This window comes from Cavia porcellus, unplaced genomic scaffold (assembly GCF_034190915.1).
Source record: "Cavia porcellus strain 051 isolate PalLab524CR breed Dunkin Hartley unplaced genomic scaffold, mCavPor4.1 scaffold_7, whole genome shotgun sequence".
NCBI lineage: Eukaryota > Metazoa > Chordata > Mammalia > Rodentia > Caviidae > Cavia > Cavia porcellus.
The window spans coordinates 33,398,162-33,412,723 of NW_026947490.1; the positions used below are offsets into that span (position 1 = coordinate 33,398,162).

Here is a 14,562-nt window from a genome sequence, read left to right on the forward strand (position 1 = left end):
CAGATTCCAAAAAGGGCTCAGCAGATTTGGTATGTTTATTGATAAAAGAGGTTCAACAGACAGGCACTTGAGAGAGGAGATCCTGTAAGTCTCCGCATCCCAGGCTGAGACGGCGTCGTTATTTTCTATGAGACCTAACCGAGGGTTCCAAGGGTCCGACAGCAGTGTGAGGCTGAGGGCGTCTTCCCGAGCCGGCTGCTCACAGAGTCCCGCTCTGTGAGCCCAGGGCCACGGCGCGCTGAGCCAGGAAGACTTTGTTCCGCGACTCCTGCGGCGGAGATAGAGGTGAGGGGTGCCCTCTCCCGCACACGTCTATTCCGAGTCCCCGGAAGCCCTGAGCGGAGACCACCCTGGCTCACCATCTCTATCTGGCGTCTGAGCTCAGAGATAAGGCGCCCGTAGGAATTGGCCAGAGCCACGGTATAAGCCATCAGGATGCTGTGGAGCACGGATGGAAGCCATGCAGAGATGCTTTAAATTATCTTCAACCATGGCTCCGTAGAAACCAGAGCCGGACGCCCAGAGCCCTCCTCCTGCAGCCTCAAGAGTCCCGACTCGCAGCCCCTTCTCCCTTGGACTCGGGATCCATGCCTAACCCCCTCCACTCCTAGACACAGATCACACATTCAGACCCCCGGAGTCTGGGCCCTGGCACCTGGAGATTAACAGAAGTGGCACTGCAAAAGCCTGAGTGCCCAGGAAGAAGAAGAAGTTCTGGGCGGTCTGAGGCAAGGTCTCGATGGACTCAGGGATCTGGGCCCAGATGGATTCCTTCCCCCGGAATGGGCCACACACTTTGGAAGGCTGGATTCTGTAGGCAGAGACAGGCTGGGCTCTGGCAGACAGGCGTCTTTGTCCGGCTGAGGGCGAGGAAGGGAGGGAGGCCGGAGCCGCCCGCACTTACAGGAAGATACTGTAGAGCACGGGGATGGCGGACAGGAACAGCCCCACGAGAAGGACCAGGGGAAAGAAGAAGTTCGCCATAGAGGCCCGGAAAGTGCGGGCGGCCGGGGAGCAGGTGGCAAACAGAGTAAGCTGGCGGGAGGGTGACAAAAGTGCGTCTGAAACCCAGCTCTCCTGGGTCCGCACTCCTCAGTCCAGGAGTCCGAGTCGTCCCTCAGACAAGACCGAGGAATCTGGGCCCCATGGTTCAGAACCCAGGCTCTGCTCCCAGCTCGGTCCTCCCAGGGGCCCCACGAACCTCCTCTCGTGGCCCAGGAATGCAGGCTCCTCACCCCTCACCTTCTTCAGATAGAAAAGCAGCAGGAACTTGGCCGTGTTGAGCAGGGGCAGCAAAGGGCAGAAAAAGCTGCCCACCCACACCACCGTCTGAGCGTAGATAAGCCCCAGTACCTCGTCGGGCACCTGGAATTCCAGCGTCCCAGCCCAGCGCCCCAGCGCCCCGGGACACAGACCGCAGAGTATCCTAAGGAGCGAGGGGGACAGAGTCGGAGACTTGCCCGCCTTGATTCCCCGCTAGGCCCGCCGCGCCAGGAGACCCAGGATGGTAGAGGAGGGGTCAGAGGCAGTAGGGGGCGTGGCCTGAAGGCCCAGGGTGCTGATTGGGGGACTGCAGGAGGAGGTGGAAAGAGGGGCGTGGTAAAACGGAGCGCTGCCGGGAGGGGGTTCTCACTTGCGAGGAAACTGGACAAACAGCGCGATGGCCAGGCTGGTGAGCAGATCGAAGAGCAGGAGTTTGTACATCTCCTGGCCCACCCTCGTCTCCCAGCACTGAGGAAGCCGGGAATGGATCCGTGAGACCTCAGGACCGCGTACCTGGAGGCGCTGTGCGTCCCGCACCCCACGCTCCGGGCCCGAGACTCGGCCCCTTGCAGCTCCTGCCCACCCACCCCGGTCCTGCGTCCAGCCCCATCGGCGCCCGGCTGCAGACCCACCGGGAGCTCTCTGTAGTTATAGCCACAGTCTTTGCACGCCTCGGCTTGGGCGTTACCCCCGCAGGTGATCTGAGACCAGAGTGAGAAAAGCAGGACCAGCAGGGAGATGAGGCGCAGGAACACCGTCCTGAAAGGAGGCAGAGGAGGGGGGTCACACCGGCCCAGCGCCCACACGTGTCAGTCCTGCGGCCGTGGGGGCGCTCGTGGCCTCCGCGTTTCACAGGTAGCATCCGCTGATGCCCCTGTTCTCTGCAGACTAAGCACGGCCGCGCCGTTGCCCTGTCTCCGTGACCCCTGTCCACCCTTCGGGCTGGAACCTGAGCAGGATCAGGACGATCTGGTGGCTCCGAGTGTACCCCTCCAGCTGGCCGATAAGGTTGAACACTGGCGGCAGCACGAAGTTGACCGTGGAGATAAAGATGGACGGAAGGTAGCTCACCACGAGCTGCAGCAGCGGCGTCTGCTGGACTATGGTCTTCTCCTGCAGAGACGGAGGGTGGGCGGAGGAAATGGCCGAGCGTGGGGTCCTGCCCGGCCTCCTATGCCCTGGGGACCCTGAGATCCGGGTCCAACCCCACCAGAACATTGAGCTTCTTCTTCTTCTTCTTTTTTTTTTTTTTTTTTTTTTGTCTTTTTCGTTTTTATCGGTACCAGGGATCGAACTCATGACTGCCTGCTTGCAAGGCAGGCGCTTATGCCACTGAGCTAAATCCCCAGCCCCAACATTGAGCTTCTGTCCCCACGCATACCCTCCATCTTTGGGGACGCAGGTGCTGCCGGCCCCCGAGACCCACCTGCAGCTGCCCGGATTCCTCCGTGACCTTGTAGACGCCGTAGAAGGCCACACCCAGCAGCGCCAGCACCAGCAGATTGAGCAGCGCCCGCACCAGCCACACTCGGGCCTGCTGACCAAGCGTGCGCCCCGCAGCTTTGCGCCGCACCGCTGCCTCCTCCAGTTCCACCTGAGGTCGCACACGCGTCACCGGGGTCCACTCCTGACCTGGGAGTGGCCGGAGCCTCTCTGAACACTGAGCTACAAAGGCCTCTCCCACCCTCGGATCACCTCGGTAGGGTTCATTCACTGCTCCGAGCACCCCATGGGATCCACAGTGCTCCGCGTCACGCAGCGGTGCAAACCTGCCCTGCACTCCACCTGGGTTCTGCCCCAATCCAGGCCCGTCCCTCTCGCACCCCACCCGGAGTTCTTTATCGAGCCACGCCCCCACCTGGCCATGCCCACTGCACCTGGAACCTCTGAGATCCCTAGCAGGGACTCCTTAGGAGAAAGTTATGCCTGACGCCCTATCTCAGGGGTCCCGTAGGGCCCTGCGCCCCTTCGCACACCTGCAGCTCGTAGAGGATGATGCGCTGGCGCAGCCTGACATGTACAGCCCCGCAGAGGCCAAAGTCCCAGGCCGAGAATACCCGGTGGCTGTAGCTGGTCAGAGTCCCTGACTCAGCCAGCAGCGTCTGCTTCAGCCCCGACACCGAACTGCAAGAGGGGAGACAGAGGTGGAAGAAGACCCGAGAATGGGGCTGGGGCACCGACCTCCTGCAGAACAGGAACCTTAAGACCTCTGGCATTTGGCAAGCTGTCACCTTACAAAGTCAGAGGCAGAGACTTAGGAAGTCACATTAAGCAAAGGTCAAGAACAACTCAGGACGCAGCCAGTTAGAGATAGACAGCTGCCCTAGGAGAGAGGGCCCTGAAAGGAGATGGAGACCTGGGAGGGTTTGGGGGACCCGGGACTTGTGTGCTTGTTTAGTATCCTGCTTCCTCCACCACAGCCGACACTAGCTACCTTGCGTCCTTGGTCTTCACACATCTTACAAACTGATGGCAACTCAGAGGCCTGAGCACAGAGCAAGCATTCTCCGGAAGGTGGCCCCACTGCTGCCGCTCCCACCCTCTGTCTCGGGCTCATGATGTGGGTGTCACTGACCGACGCAGGATGAGCAGGAGGCAGATGAGGCCATTGGCGAAGACCCAGCACAGGTAGGTGACTCTCAGGTACCCGTGGGCCGGGTAGAACCCGTAGAATAGTGGGGACCATTCTAGGTAGCCCTGGGGAGGGAGGGACAGGCAGATGGGGTCGCTGCTGGGCTGTGCTAAGGCTTGGAGAGGCAGTCACAGAGCAAGGCTGAAAGGACTGGGGCATCTCCACCACCCACAGGGACACCCACCTCTCCAGACAGCAGGTTAAAGAGCTGGGAGGGAAAGGCGATCAGGCCTGAGGTGTGGGGGTTGTAGGAACCGCAGAGCGAGGACACATTGATGCCAGGGGGTCCCGGGGGAGCCCCTGGCAGCCAGGTGGGCAGCAGCACCATACAGGCCACAAGCACTGAGGCCAGCACATTGAGAAGCAGCAGGAAGCACAGCAGGGAGAAGTAGGACTCGGTGCCACCGCCAAACTGGCCTGCAGGGAGCAGCAGAGAGGCGCTCAGGTGCCTTTTCCCAGCCCCAGGCTCCAGGCCCCAGCCCTCCTCCCTCAGACCCCACCACACCCCCGATCTTCTTCACGGTCCACGCCCAGGGCTGCAGGCTGCGCAAGACTTCCTTCGTCTTCTCCTTGCTCCTGGCCAGCTGTAGGGACCAGTGGCCGACCCTGGATCTGGAGCTGTACGCCTCCTGCTCCCTGTCCTGGTTCTTCCTGGAAGGGAGGCAGAGAAAACGAGGACCTGGTAGCTCTATGCTCTGTAGCAACCAAAGAAAAATACCTGATTTATGCAAAAACCCAAGTGCAACAGAATGAGGTAGGCATGACTGCATCCTCCGGGAGCTCGGAGCAAGCGCAGCGCCCTGCTCACGGGCATGCAAGTGGAAGGCAGACCATAATTAATGGGTCGGCGGAAAGCCATCGGGAAACATCCAGGAGCTTCCTCGTGCAGTGGCACGAGGCAGCGCGGGGTGGGCCTTCACCTGTGCACCCGCCTGGCCTGCATGGGCCAGGGCAGCTCCCGGGAAGGGCGAGGGTCCTGCAGCTCCCCTTGGGCTGCATTTGCCAAGGCCTGGGGGTTCCTTCCTTCATCTTCCTCCTCCTCCAAGGACCCCCAGGGCAGCGTCTCAGGTCCCCGGTACCGAAGGGTGGCGGCACTGGGCAGCTTATTCAGTACGGAGGCCAGTGTCCGGCCTGGGAGGACAACAGAGGGTGGAAGACTCGGTGTCCGGCCCAGCCTCCTCCCTCAGCCCTAAGAGTTTAGGGTTCGAAGTCTCTCCTTCCCACAGTCCAGGAATCCAGACTCCCTAAGGAGCTGGGTGGGCCCCTCTCCAGGCTGCTTCTACTCTAAGGCAGAGGGGACCAGTTCCCCACTTCCTTTTCCCTTCTTTAGGGGCTGGGAACCCTGGGCTCCCCCGTGGTGAGACAGCCCAGTCCCTGCTCTAGATCCTCTACTCCGGTGGGAGCCTGGAGTCCCTGTCCGCAGTCCTCTTCCTGTAACTGAAATCTTCCCTCTCCTTAGCACCCAGGAGCCTAGGCCTCCCCGACTGCCGCCTGGCTGTAAGGCTTCGAACTCCCTGGTTCACCCACCTGCTCCGGCCTCCTGGGGGGCCAGCCCCCTGCCCGGGGGCCCCCAGGCTGCCGGGTCCCAGTCGAGGATTCTTTCCATGGCCCTGGGCAGTGGCGGGTCTCAGTCGAGGCCTCCTTCCATGGCCCTGGGCAGTGGCATTTCCGTCTCCCCGTCCCTTGGGCGGGGACAGGACAGGTAAGGGAGGGCTCAGGGGCAGGGCGGCACCTGACTGGCAGCTGGCCCAGGAAGAACGCAGTGTGTAAAGTTCAGGGTTGCTGTGTGACAACTCTAGGAGCTGAAGTCCTGGTCACCTCCTGACCCTCTGGCGCAAGACACTGCCCGTGTCCACCTCTGCTCTCACAAACACACCCGTGTGACACTTTATTGGTGAGACTGACACATTCTGGCCCATCCTGGACCAAGGGCAACAGGGAATAGAGCAGCCCATGTGGGAGCTACTTGAGCAAAGACCCCAGCTCTAGTGAGGAGAAGCGAGGTCTGAACCCCTTCTCTGCTGAAATACTAGTTGGATGAAAATGGAACAAGACTTGGAAGAGGCGCTCTTGTAGATCCAGAGTAAGAGTCTGGCAGGGACATGAGGTCTGAGTGAAACCCTGATTTTCAAGGGTGGGAGGAGAGGGCACAGCCCTGGGTCTGATCCAGCGGGAGGCGAGTAGCTAGTAGGGGAAGCGGGTATCCTCTCCAAGCTCCGGTCAGCAGTGCCTCCCACACGGAAAGGAGTCGGCGGCCTGGCGCAGTATTCCCAGGGGATGGCTTGCAGCGGGTCTGGCCAGCAAAGGGCGCACCGAGGCAGCTCACTCCTCCCGGAGCTTTTCTGGGGCGGTGCTGGTGGCCTGGGCTTCAGCCTTCTGCTGGCTGCGCCTGCCCCGTCTGAAACCCAGCCCCAGCACCAGGCAGACCAGGGCCAAGATGTGGATGCAGAAGTAGACAGAGGCCCAGTACCGGAGCGTGCTGCCCATGGATAGCAGCACAAAGCCCATGCACATGTAGTCATAGGCGCGCATCTTCAGGAACCAGTGCACCCAGTACCAGACTTTCTGGCCTCTGAGGCTCAGCCGCCCCCAAAGGGCCGACTCCAAACAGCCCTCAGCAGCCAGGCACAGAGGGACAGTCAGGAAGCTGAGATAGTAGCCAGGGTGTAGGCCGTGCCAGTAGGCGCTCAGCAGCATGGTCCAGGCGCTCCTGGGGAGAGGGCAGGAACCAGGATGCAGAGTCAGGATTCCGGGGTCTGGTGGCCGGAAGTTCTGTCTCCCCGCCCCGGAAGGCGCTGCACCATCTTCCCTCCATTCTGGAGAACCAGGAAGCCATAGTTCCTGCCTATCTCAGGAGAGGAGTCCTGCTGCGTACAATCCACGTCCTGCCTCCATTAAGAAGCTGAATGAGCGGATGCAGCTGACTGGCAGGGATTGCCTGGCATGAGCGAGGCCCTGAATTCCAAGCTCAGCACCATGCATGCAACATGTATACAGCTTGGAAACCTGTGCTCCTCCTCCTCCCAGGACTGGGGAGTCTCTATTCCTTTTCGTGGGGTCCCAGTTCTCCTCCCACTTCCTTTCTGCAGCACCCAGCTACGTGGGATTGCAGATGTTCTTGCTCTAGGGACTGTCGTAAAATTCGATTCAGAAAGCTCCAGCCATGTTTCCCCACCTCTGTAGATTACACGATTTGGTTCTCCGTACTTTGGACCCAGACAGCTAATTCTCCAGCTCCTCAAATTCATGAATTCAGGCTCTGAGCTCACTGCTGAGGAGACACTGAAGCATCCTCCATCTTACCCTCCAACTGTGTAGGGTTGGTGGCTTCATTGAGATGTGACTTCAGGGAGCTCCTGCCTGCTGTGGGCCTCCCTCAGATACACCCAGTGCCCAGGAGTGCAAAAATGATCCAGTGACACTGGCACACTGACTGCTGCACATGGTAGGATGCTCAGGGGCAGCCTTGGGGCTCACCTCCCAGTGAGGACTAAAACTGTCCTGAGGTTGGGATGTGGCTAGGGGCACAGTGTTTCCCTAGCATGCTGGAGGCCCTGGGTCCGATCACATGCCCCTGCAGTGAGCAGTCAGCCAGCTGAGAACTGGACTAGACACTGAGGTGCTGAGGCCCTGATGGGACCGCATCTACCACATAGAGGACCCTGAGTATCTATTGCCAATACCATCTCTTCACCCCTCCCACTCCCAAATCACCCTCCTGCTACATCTTCCCCTCCCCAGGACCTCATGTGTCCACCACCAATGATGGCCACAGATGAGAACCAAGTTTCATTCATTCTCTCAAGATCCATGTAATGTGAAGTCCAGGCTGAGCCCTGGAGTACTGCTCCCGCCTGAGAACTCCAAGCTTTCATCACCACAGCCTGGACACCTGTGATTTACCTCTCTACCTCTGCCCCTAATGTCTCCTCCACCTCTACTGCATCTTCCACACAAGACCTAGAGGATGCCCTGCCCTGGGTACTGAGGATTAAACCAGGGCTTTGCACTGAGCTACACCCCCAACCCCTTTAATTTAAGGCAGGGTCTTGCTAAGACATTCCTGCTGGCTTCACGCCTGGGATACTCCCGTCTTTTTCCCAGAGTGCTGGCTTCATAGGTGTGCACCACCACATCCAGCAGTGGGATCTTTATTTTTGGACACTGGGGATTGAACCTGGGTCCTTGCACGTGCAACACGCTGAGATCTTATTTGTTCTGGTACTAGGATCAAACTCACGACCTCATGCTTGCCAGGCAAGTGCTTATGTTGCTGAGCTAAATCTCTGGCCTCCAAGATCTCACTATGTTACACTGGCTGGCCTTCAAATCAGTCCTCCTGCTTCTGCCTTCCAAGTGCTACGATGACAGCTATGTGTAGTTACTTCTGGCTGAGCAAATTTTTTGGGAGGAGTACCAGGAATCAAACTTGCAACCTCACACCCAGTTACCAGGCAAGTGCTTGAGCCACTGAGCTAAATGTCCAACACCCTGAGCAGATCTTTAAACCACACAAGGCAGATCTTGCCAGGCAGGTTTTGCTCCAGGGCTGCTGCCTATCAGGAGCTCATTTGGTGGCTGGGAAGGCTAAGTGACATGTGGCAGGCTGCCCAACCTTTCTGAAACCTCGGCCTCCCAAAATGGGGTCAAAAATACTGGGGAAGCTGAGTCGTCACTGCTGTGACTTTCAAGATAATTCTCAGCTTGCCATGCTTTCTACGGGGGAAGTTCTGGAAGAGGCTAGTGAGATGGTGCATTCCTACACTCTCACCTGCTTGGGCGCCTCAGACAGGGGAGTTCAACCAGATTCTAAGACCCAGTATCCTGCACTATCACAATAGAAGGCCCTTAGGCCAAGGAGGGCGGCTTATGCGGGTGCAGGCCCCAAGAACTACAACTCCCATGAGCCCTAGGGGCAGGGCGCCCGCAGGGACACTGTGGTCTGAGGGATGTGCAGTTCTGCGCCAACCAACACCCAAGGCTCCCTCACCTCAGGACGTAGGAGCGGAAAGGTGCGCTCTTGTAGATGTACTGCGCCAGCCACCACTGCACCGTCATGTTCCAATACCGCATGCCCTCCCGCACACGCATGCAGAAGTCTGTGTTGTAGCAGTCGATGTTTCGGATGGTCTCATAGTCGTACTCCAGGACAGCCGCCTTCTCCAGACTGGGGGTGGGGATGAGGGCGAGGAGACACGCAGCTCAGCCAGGCCCTCCCACGCTGGCGCCTAACCCCGCCCAGATGCTAAGGAGCATTTCTGGCCCGGTGACAGCTCCGTGGCTGTCAAGAGTAGCTAGGGCACATGGCACAAAGGCCAGGGGGAGCAAGATGGGTGGGTAGGCACCATTCACGACAGAGGGATTATTTTCTTGCTGTTTGGCTGCCACTGCTGCAAAAAGCCTGGTGGGTATGATTGCTAAGCTGAGTCCTTCAGCAACCAAACTCAGCATATTCACAGAACCTACCAAGCGTGGTCCCTTCTGAGCAGAGGGTCTGTGCCGTGGCTAGGGAAGTATCCTTTCCAAAGGAGGTGGTTGCTAGGGGAACTTCTAAGTCTCGTGACTCTCAATGATCTCCATTGCTATATGGACAAAGGATTCCTTAGCAACAAGGCCCAGGTGGCCCCGAAAAGCTTCCCCAAAGGGTCTTTTGTCCTAGTCCCTGTGACGGTTCAAGGATCATCGCCTCCAGAAATCCAGCAGTGGCCACTGAGTCTTCTAACGATAGAAGGGAGCCGCCCTTTAGAAGGGGAGCCAGGTGAATCTAGACAGCCTTCAATGCCTGCCCGACTCCCTGTGAGACATTCTCTCTAGCTGCTGGGGCACTGCCCATGGCTACTAGAAAGTGGACACCACTACCCCACAACAGGGTGGCAGTTTATGCCTTCCAGGAGGTGGTACAACCCTGGCAAGGTGTGGTTGGTCATTTACAGCAGGAGGATGCTGCCCCAACGCCAGTGCCAGCCAGGTGGGAGGCTGGCATTGGGGTCCAGAGGGTCAGCTCACTCCTGGTTGCTAGGGATACCACCTCTCTAGCAACAGAGAAGTCCCACAGTAATCACCTGTGTGACCTACTCAGCAGTGATGGTGCTGGGAGCATGGGCAACATCAGGAGTATTGGGTCAAGTTGGTTGCCAGGAGGAGGAGTGGTTTCCTTGGTAACAGAAGGGGGTGACCTGTGGTTGCTGGGAATGATGCCCCCACAGCTGGAGGAGGGCATGGTGAGGGATGCTACTTCCCTGGATACAGACAGCAACTGAGAGCTGCTATATGACATGAGGACAGGAACTGGGTCCTGCAATGCAGGAGAAGCTCAGGGGATGCAGGTTCTGTAGCCCCAAAGGGCAAGACTTCTGTCAAAAAGAGAACTAGAGATGCTAGGGATATCGTTTCCCTACCAACGAGGGCAGCTAGGTTGCTAAGCAACCATGCCCCTAACAACAGAGAATGACCTACCACTATCAAAACATGGCATCCCCAGCAAACAGGAATAATCTGGTTTTGGGGGTGATGTCTCCATGGCAACAGTGGCATGTAGTTGCTAGGATACCACCTTCCTTTCCTAGCAAGAAAGGGTGTTCTTACCATACTGCAGGGTGACGAGTACTAGCAATGAAGGGCAATGAATAGGTACCAAGAATATCGGACTCCTACTGACAAGGGAAGGCAGGTGGTGGTCACCAGAGGTGACACACCATTCACAGGTGGTGGCCCTGTCCCTGCTCCCCACTGCCCTCCCTGCTGGGATCAGGGCCAGCCTAGCAGGGCCAACCCTTGGTGGTGGGACTGGCTGAGTCTTGGGAAGCCTCCCTCCCTTCGCCTGACCTGCTGGGGGGTGGGCATTGGAGGGTGGGGCCGCCCCCGGCCCGGGCCTTGGCAGCCACAGGATAGGCCCCAAAGCCCGCAGCAATGCAGCCGCACTCAGCAGCAATCCAGGCCACGTAGAAGCGCATGCGGAACGCAAAGAAGACTGGGACCATGTAGAAGAGGCGGGTGGCAAGTGGGCGAGCGTAGAAGGCATCCTCACGCACGGCCTCCAGTGGGAAGAGATGGGAGGACAGCAGGAAGAGTAGGCCAAAGAGGGGGGCTGGCCAGGCCCGGCGGAGCAGGGGCCTCAGGCTGGGCACCGCCTCGGGGAAGGGTTGCTCCAGCCAATCCAGGTATGTGCGGTAGCGGAAGAACGGGCCTGTGGGGGCAGAAGGCCAGATGGTCAGACGGAGTGGGTGAGGGAAGGGAGACCCAGGGACGATGGACGGAGAGATGACAGAGTGACCCTACGGATAAGAAGCAGTGAGACTAAAGTAGATGGGGACAGACAGATAAGACCTGCACACGGAATCCTAGAAAGTAGAGCAGGACTAGAGAGAAAACCGGGTGGGTGGGTGCACCCAGGTCAGCAGGTGTGAGGTCAGGGTTTCTCCAGCAGGGAGGACCAGTCCCGCCCACTCCACCCAAGCCCCACTCCCTGCTGGGTAGACCTGGGCCTTAGGGGCAATAGGAGCCATCGGCCCCAGATCTGGTAGTGGGCGGCCTAGGGACAGGCAGAAGACATGTGTGTGTATACTTGATTCACAAGAAACTTCACCTGCCCAGAATAGGTACATCTGTAGACATAGCTCATAAGGGGCTGGAATGAAAGGAGCCCGGGACAGCACCATGTAGACCAGTACCAAAACGCGGGTGCAGAGGTATGGTGAGGGGAGAGGTGGATGTCAGGAGGCCACTCACCTGTCATGATTCCCACGTAACAGTAGCTGTAACTCAGCGTCTCCATCAACGAGGGAACATCGGGCAGCAGCCCCAGGGCAGGCGTCTTGCTGAAACCTGAGGCCATTTCCTTCCGCTGGGCCAAGTGCAGGTCCTGGACGTCACTGGCCAGACTCACCAGCTGGGGAAGTGTAGGCGGGGGGTCAGCCCAGGTGGCTGGGGCATCTATCTTTATCTCATGCAGCTCTGTGGCTTCAGGTGCGGTCCAGAAGCCAATGACGCCCAGGTGCTAGCCCAGTCTGGACCTTGGCCGAGCCAGGGCCTCCTCAGCAAGCTGCCAGATGCTGTTTATACTTGAAGCTTTCCAGGTATGTCAGGGAACACAGTGCCACTTGCTGCCCAAAGCAGACCTCCTCATGTCCTCCAGCAGAGAAGCCATCCCATTCAGTCACTGGCTCAGGTTAGAAACTACCATGGCTCCCAGACTCAAGCCCTCAGCTTTCTCGAGTCTGTCTCTTTCCCACCTCCACTGCGGGGCCAAGATGTTCTACTGCCCCTCCAGATCTACTCTCTGGGCTCCAGATGGCTGAAGCCCACCGTAGGGTCCAGGAGTGTCTGTGGCCTTCCTGCCGGATTTGCTGGACACAGGGCCCAACAGGACAGTGAGGAAAGCAGGCTAGTCCTCCCCCCAGGAGGATGTGACTTGGAGAGCTTGTTGGAAGCGGAAGGAGGCCTCTACCCAATACTTCTTTCCATTTCTAGGATTCACCCTCCCGGATAAACCCTGGCCCAGGGCCCCCTCACTGCCTTTCTCCTCTCCATGCTGCTCACCCCACTGCAAATAAACCCTTCTAGCTGTCCTCAGGCAGCATTTCCTGTTAGGGCTCTGAGCTGCTTGCCAAACACAGCAGATTGCACACATCAAGCTGCCACTGTCAGTCACATGGTCCTTGATAAAGGAACCCTGTCTCATTCCATCTTGGCTCATCCCACTTCAGTTCTCTCAGGATTCTGGGTGTGTACCTTTTTTCTTATGTCGCTATGGGCCTGGGAGTTGAATCCAGAGCTTCCCATGTGCTTAGACAAGCAACACATCCCTAGGATCCATCCTCAGCTCTTTGGAATGATGTCAGGATCCCAGGACAGAACAAAACTCAGGACTCCTCAGGTCTGGGGCAGGGTCTGGGAGTCTGTTCCTACTTACCTTCCCAGGCGACAGGTCCCAACTGGGACCTGCCTGTCCCATTTGAAGTCCTTGACTAGGTATCTACTCCCTAAAGTTCATTTTCCTTCTGTGCAAAACAGTTTGTTACAGTACAGAGCTTTAAGTACAGCGTGTTGTTAACGCACAGTCAAAAGGCACAGCCCAGGTGTCAGAGGGGTCTTCCTATTACAGCCTGCGGTCTTTCCTTAGCCCAAAAGAGCAGAGGGTGAAGACCAGCTTGGGGACCTGAGAGACACCAGTGCTGTTCTCACTCTGGGCTCAGGAGATAAACTCCCCACCCCACCCGCGGGAAGGGCTGGGAGGAGGTGCAGCGCATTGGCCAACTGGGCCCCTGGGCGGCGGGGGAGTGGGAGTCCAGGCTGACCTTCAGCGTCAACAGCAGCTGGACAGCATTGGTGAAAGGCGTGGGAGTCGGCAGGCCCAGCAGGCTGAGGGCTCGGAAGAACAGGAGGTAGGAGAAGGTCCAGGCGAGGGCCAGGGTGTGGCAGGAGCTGAGGCGGAGGAAGGAGCACTGTGTGGGTGCAGGGACCGCGGCCTCTGTACCCGTCCCCGATCCTGACAGAAAACTTGTCCACCTCTCAGGGTTCAGGCAGAAAAGGCGCAGGCACGGCGAGAGGAAGCAGCGAACCGAGAACGGCTGCGGAGCCAGAGCTTTCGGTCCTCCGGGTCCTCACCGCCCAAACCCGCAGGGCAACGGGGCGCGGTGGGGGGGGGGATCAACGCGCAGGGACAGTAGCGCAAGCACGCGGGGCACAAGCGCCGAGACAAGCGGGTGGGGAGGAAAATGGGACGCAAGACAGAGGACAGGGGGCTAGGAGAAAGCAGAGGCATCCGGGGGCTGGGCGGTCCCCTCCCTCCTCCTCCTCCTCCGCCCTGGCACCCCGCTCACCAGGGCTGGGCCTGAACGAGCGCCCAGGTCCCCAGCACGGTGATCAGAGAGTGCAGCGTGTGGGGGCCGCAGGTGAACACGGTGAGCCCTAGGCCCACGGCCGCCGCGCCCCATCGCTTCAGCCCGGGGCCTGAGGGGAGAGAATGGCCTGAGCCTGGGCCCCGGCTCCCTCCTCGCCTTTCCGGCCGCCCGCTCTCCCTCGCTTTCCCCGGGCGGGAGCTCGACTCACCGGCCTTCTTAAAGAGGAAGCCGATGGGGATGGAGAGGAGGAGAACCACGAGGTAGGTGCGCTCTTCGGGGGACATGGTCTGGGAAGACAGTAGGACAGGGGCTCCTAGGGGGATCCGGGCGCCGGGACCTCCAGCTCCGTTTTCCTTCGAGGATCCAAAGATCCGGTTCCCACCCCAGCCAGGGGAGCCCAGCTTCAGCCCAGACCCGGGCCTCTGGTCCCGGCTCCTTCCCTCGGCGGACGCAGAATCGAAAGCTTCCCGCCCCCATGGAAGCACAGACAGCAAGTCGTGCTTCCTTTGCGCACCCCGCAACATCTCTTCGAGCGCCGAGGAGAACCTGGGGCCTCCAGCAGCCTCCCCCGGCCCAAATCCGCCCGGCGAGCCCCCGCCGCGAGCCCCAGCCCGGCCCACCTGAGCGCCCGCCAGGCGGGAGGGCCACCCGGCCCGCGCCCACTGCGGCTCTCGCCGCGCGATCTGGGCCTGGATGCGCCGCTGCCGCCACTGCCGTCGGAGATCGGCTGGGCTGCGCCGCGCAGGGAAGCAAGGTGAGCCCGCTCAGCCGCCGAGTGGAGCCGATCTGACCGCTCAGCTCCGACGCACAGCCGCGGGAACGAGC

At 59.4% G+C, this 14,562-nt stretch overlaps 2 protein-coding genes across 3 annotated transcripts; both read right to left on the minus strand.

The window, feature by feature from the left end:
• Positions 1–17: 17 nt before the first annotated feature.
• Positions 18–5,691, minus strand: Tmc4 (transmembrane channel like 4). 2 transcript variants are annotated; one of them, XM_003465572.5, is made up of 15 exons: positions 5,423–5,691; positions 4,816–5,026; positions 4,401–4,546; positions 4,080–4,312; positions 3,839–3,960; positions 3,240–3,387; positions 2,690–2,857; positions 2,213–2,376; positions 1,896–2,022; positions 1,634–1,731; positions 1,243–1,426; positions 905–1,035; positions 656–811; positions 360–438; positions 18–268 (listed from the first exon to the last, which is right to left on the minus strand). In XM_003465572.5, the coding sequence occupies exons 1-15, from the start codon at positions 5,499–5,501 to the stop codon at positions 200–202; spliced, it is 2,115 nt and encodes a 704-aa protein (XP_003465620.1). In that variant the 5' UTR covers positions 5,502–5,691; the 3' UTR covers positions 18–199. The 2 variants fall into 2 exon arrangements, with proteins under 2 accessions (XP_003465620.1, XP_013003267.1); XM_013147813.3 differs by lacking the exons at positions 18–268; positions 360–438 and having other exon boundaries at positions 1,202–1,426.
• A 63-nt stretch (positions 5,692–5,754) lies between these two features.
• Mboat7 (membrane bound O-acyltransferase domain containing 7) lies at positions 5,755–14,538 on the minus strand. The gene is made up of 8 exons (XM_063253260.1): positions 14,358–14,538; positions 13,946–14,024; positions 13,717–13,846; positions 13,192–13,318; positions 11,624–11,783; positions 10,721–11,081; positions 8,886–9,062; positions 5,755–6,605 (listed from the first exon to the last, which is right to left on the minus strand). Exons 2-8 carry the CDS (start codon positions 14,019–14,021, stop codon positions 6,218–6,220), a joined length of 1,419 nt encoding a protein of 472 aa, XP_063109330.1. The 5' UTR covers positions 14,022–14,024; positions 14,358–14,538; the 3' UTR covers positions 5,755–6,217.
• Between the last annotated feature and the right edge of the window lie 24 nt (positions 14,539–14,562).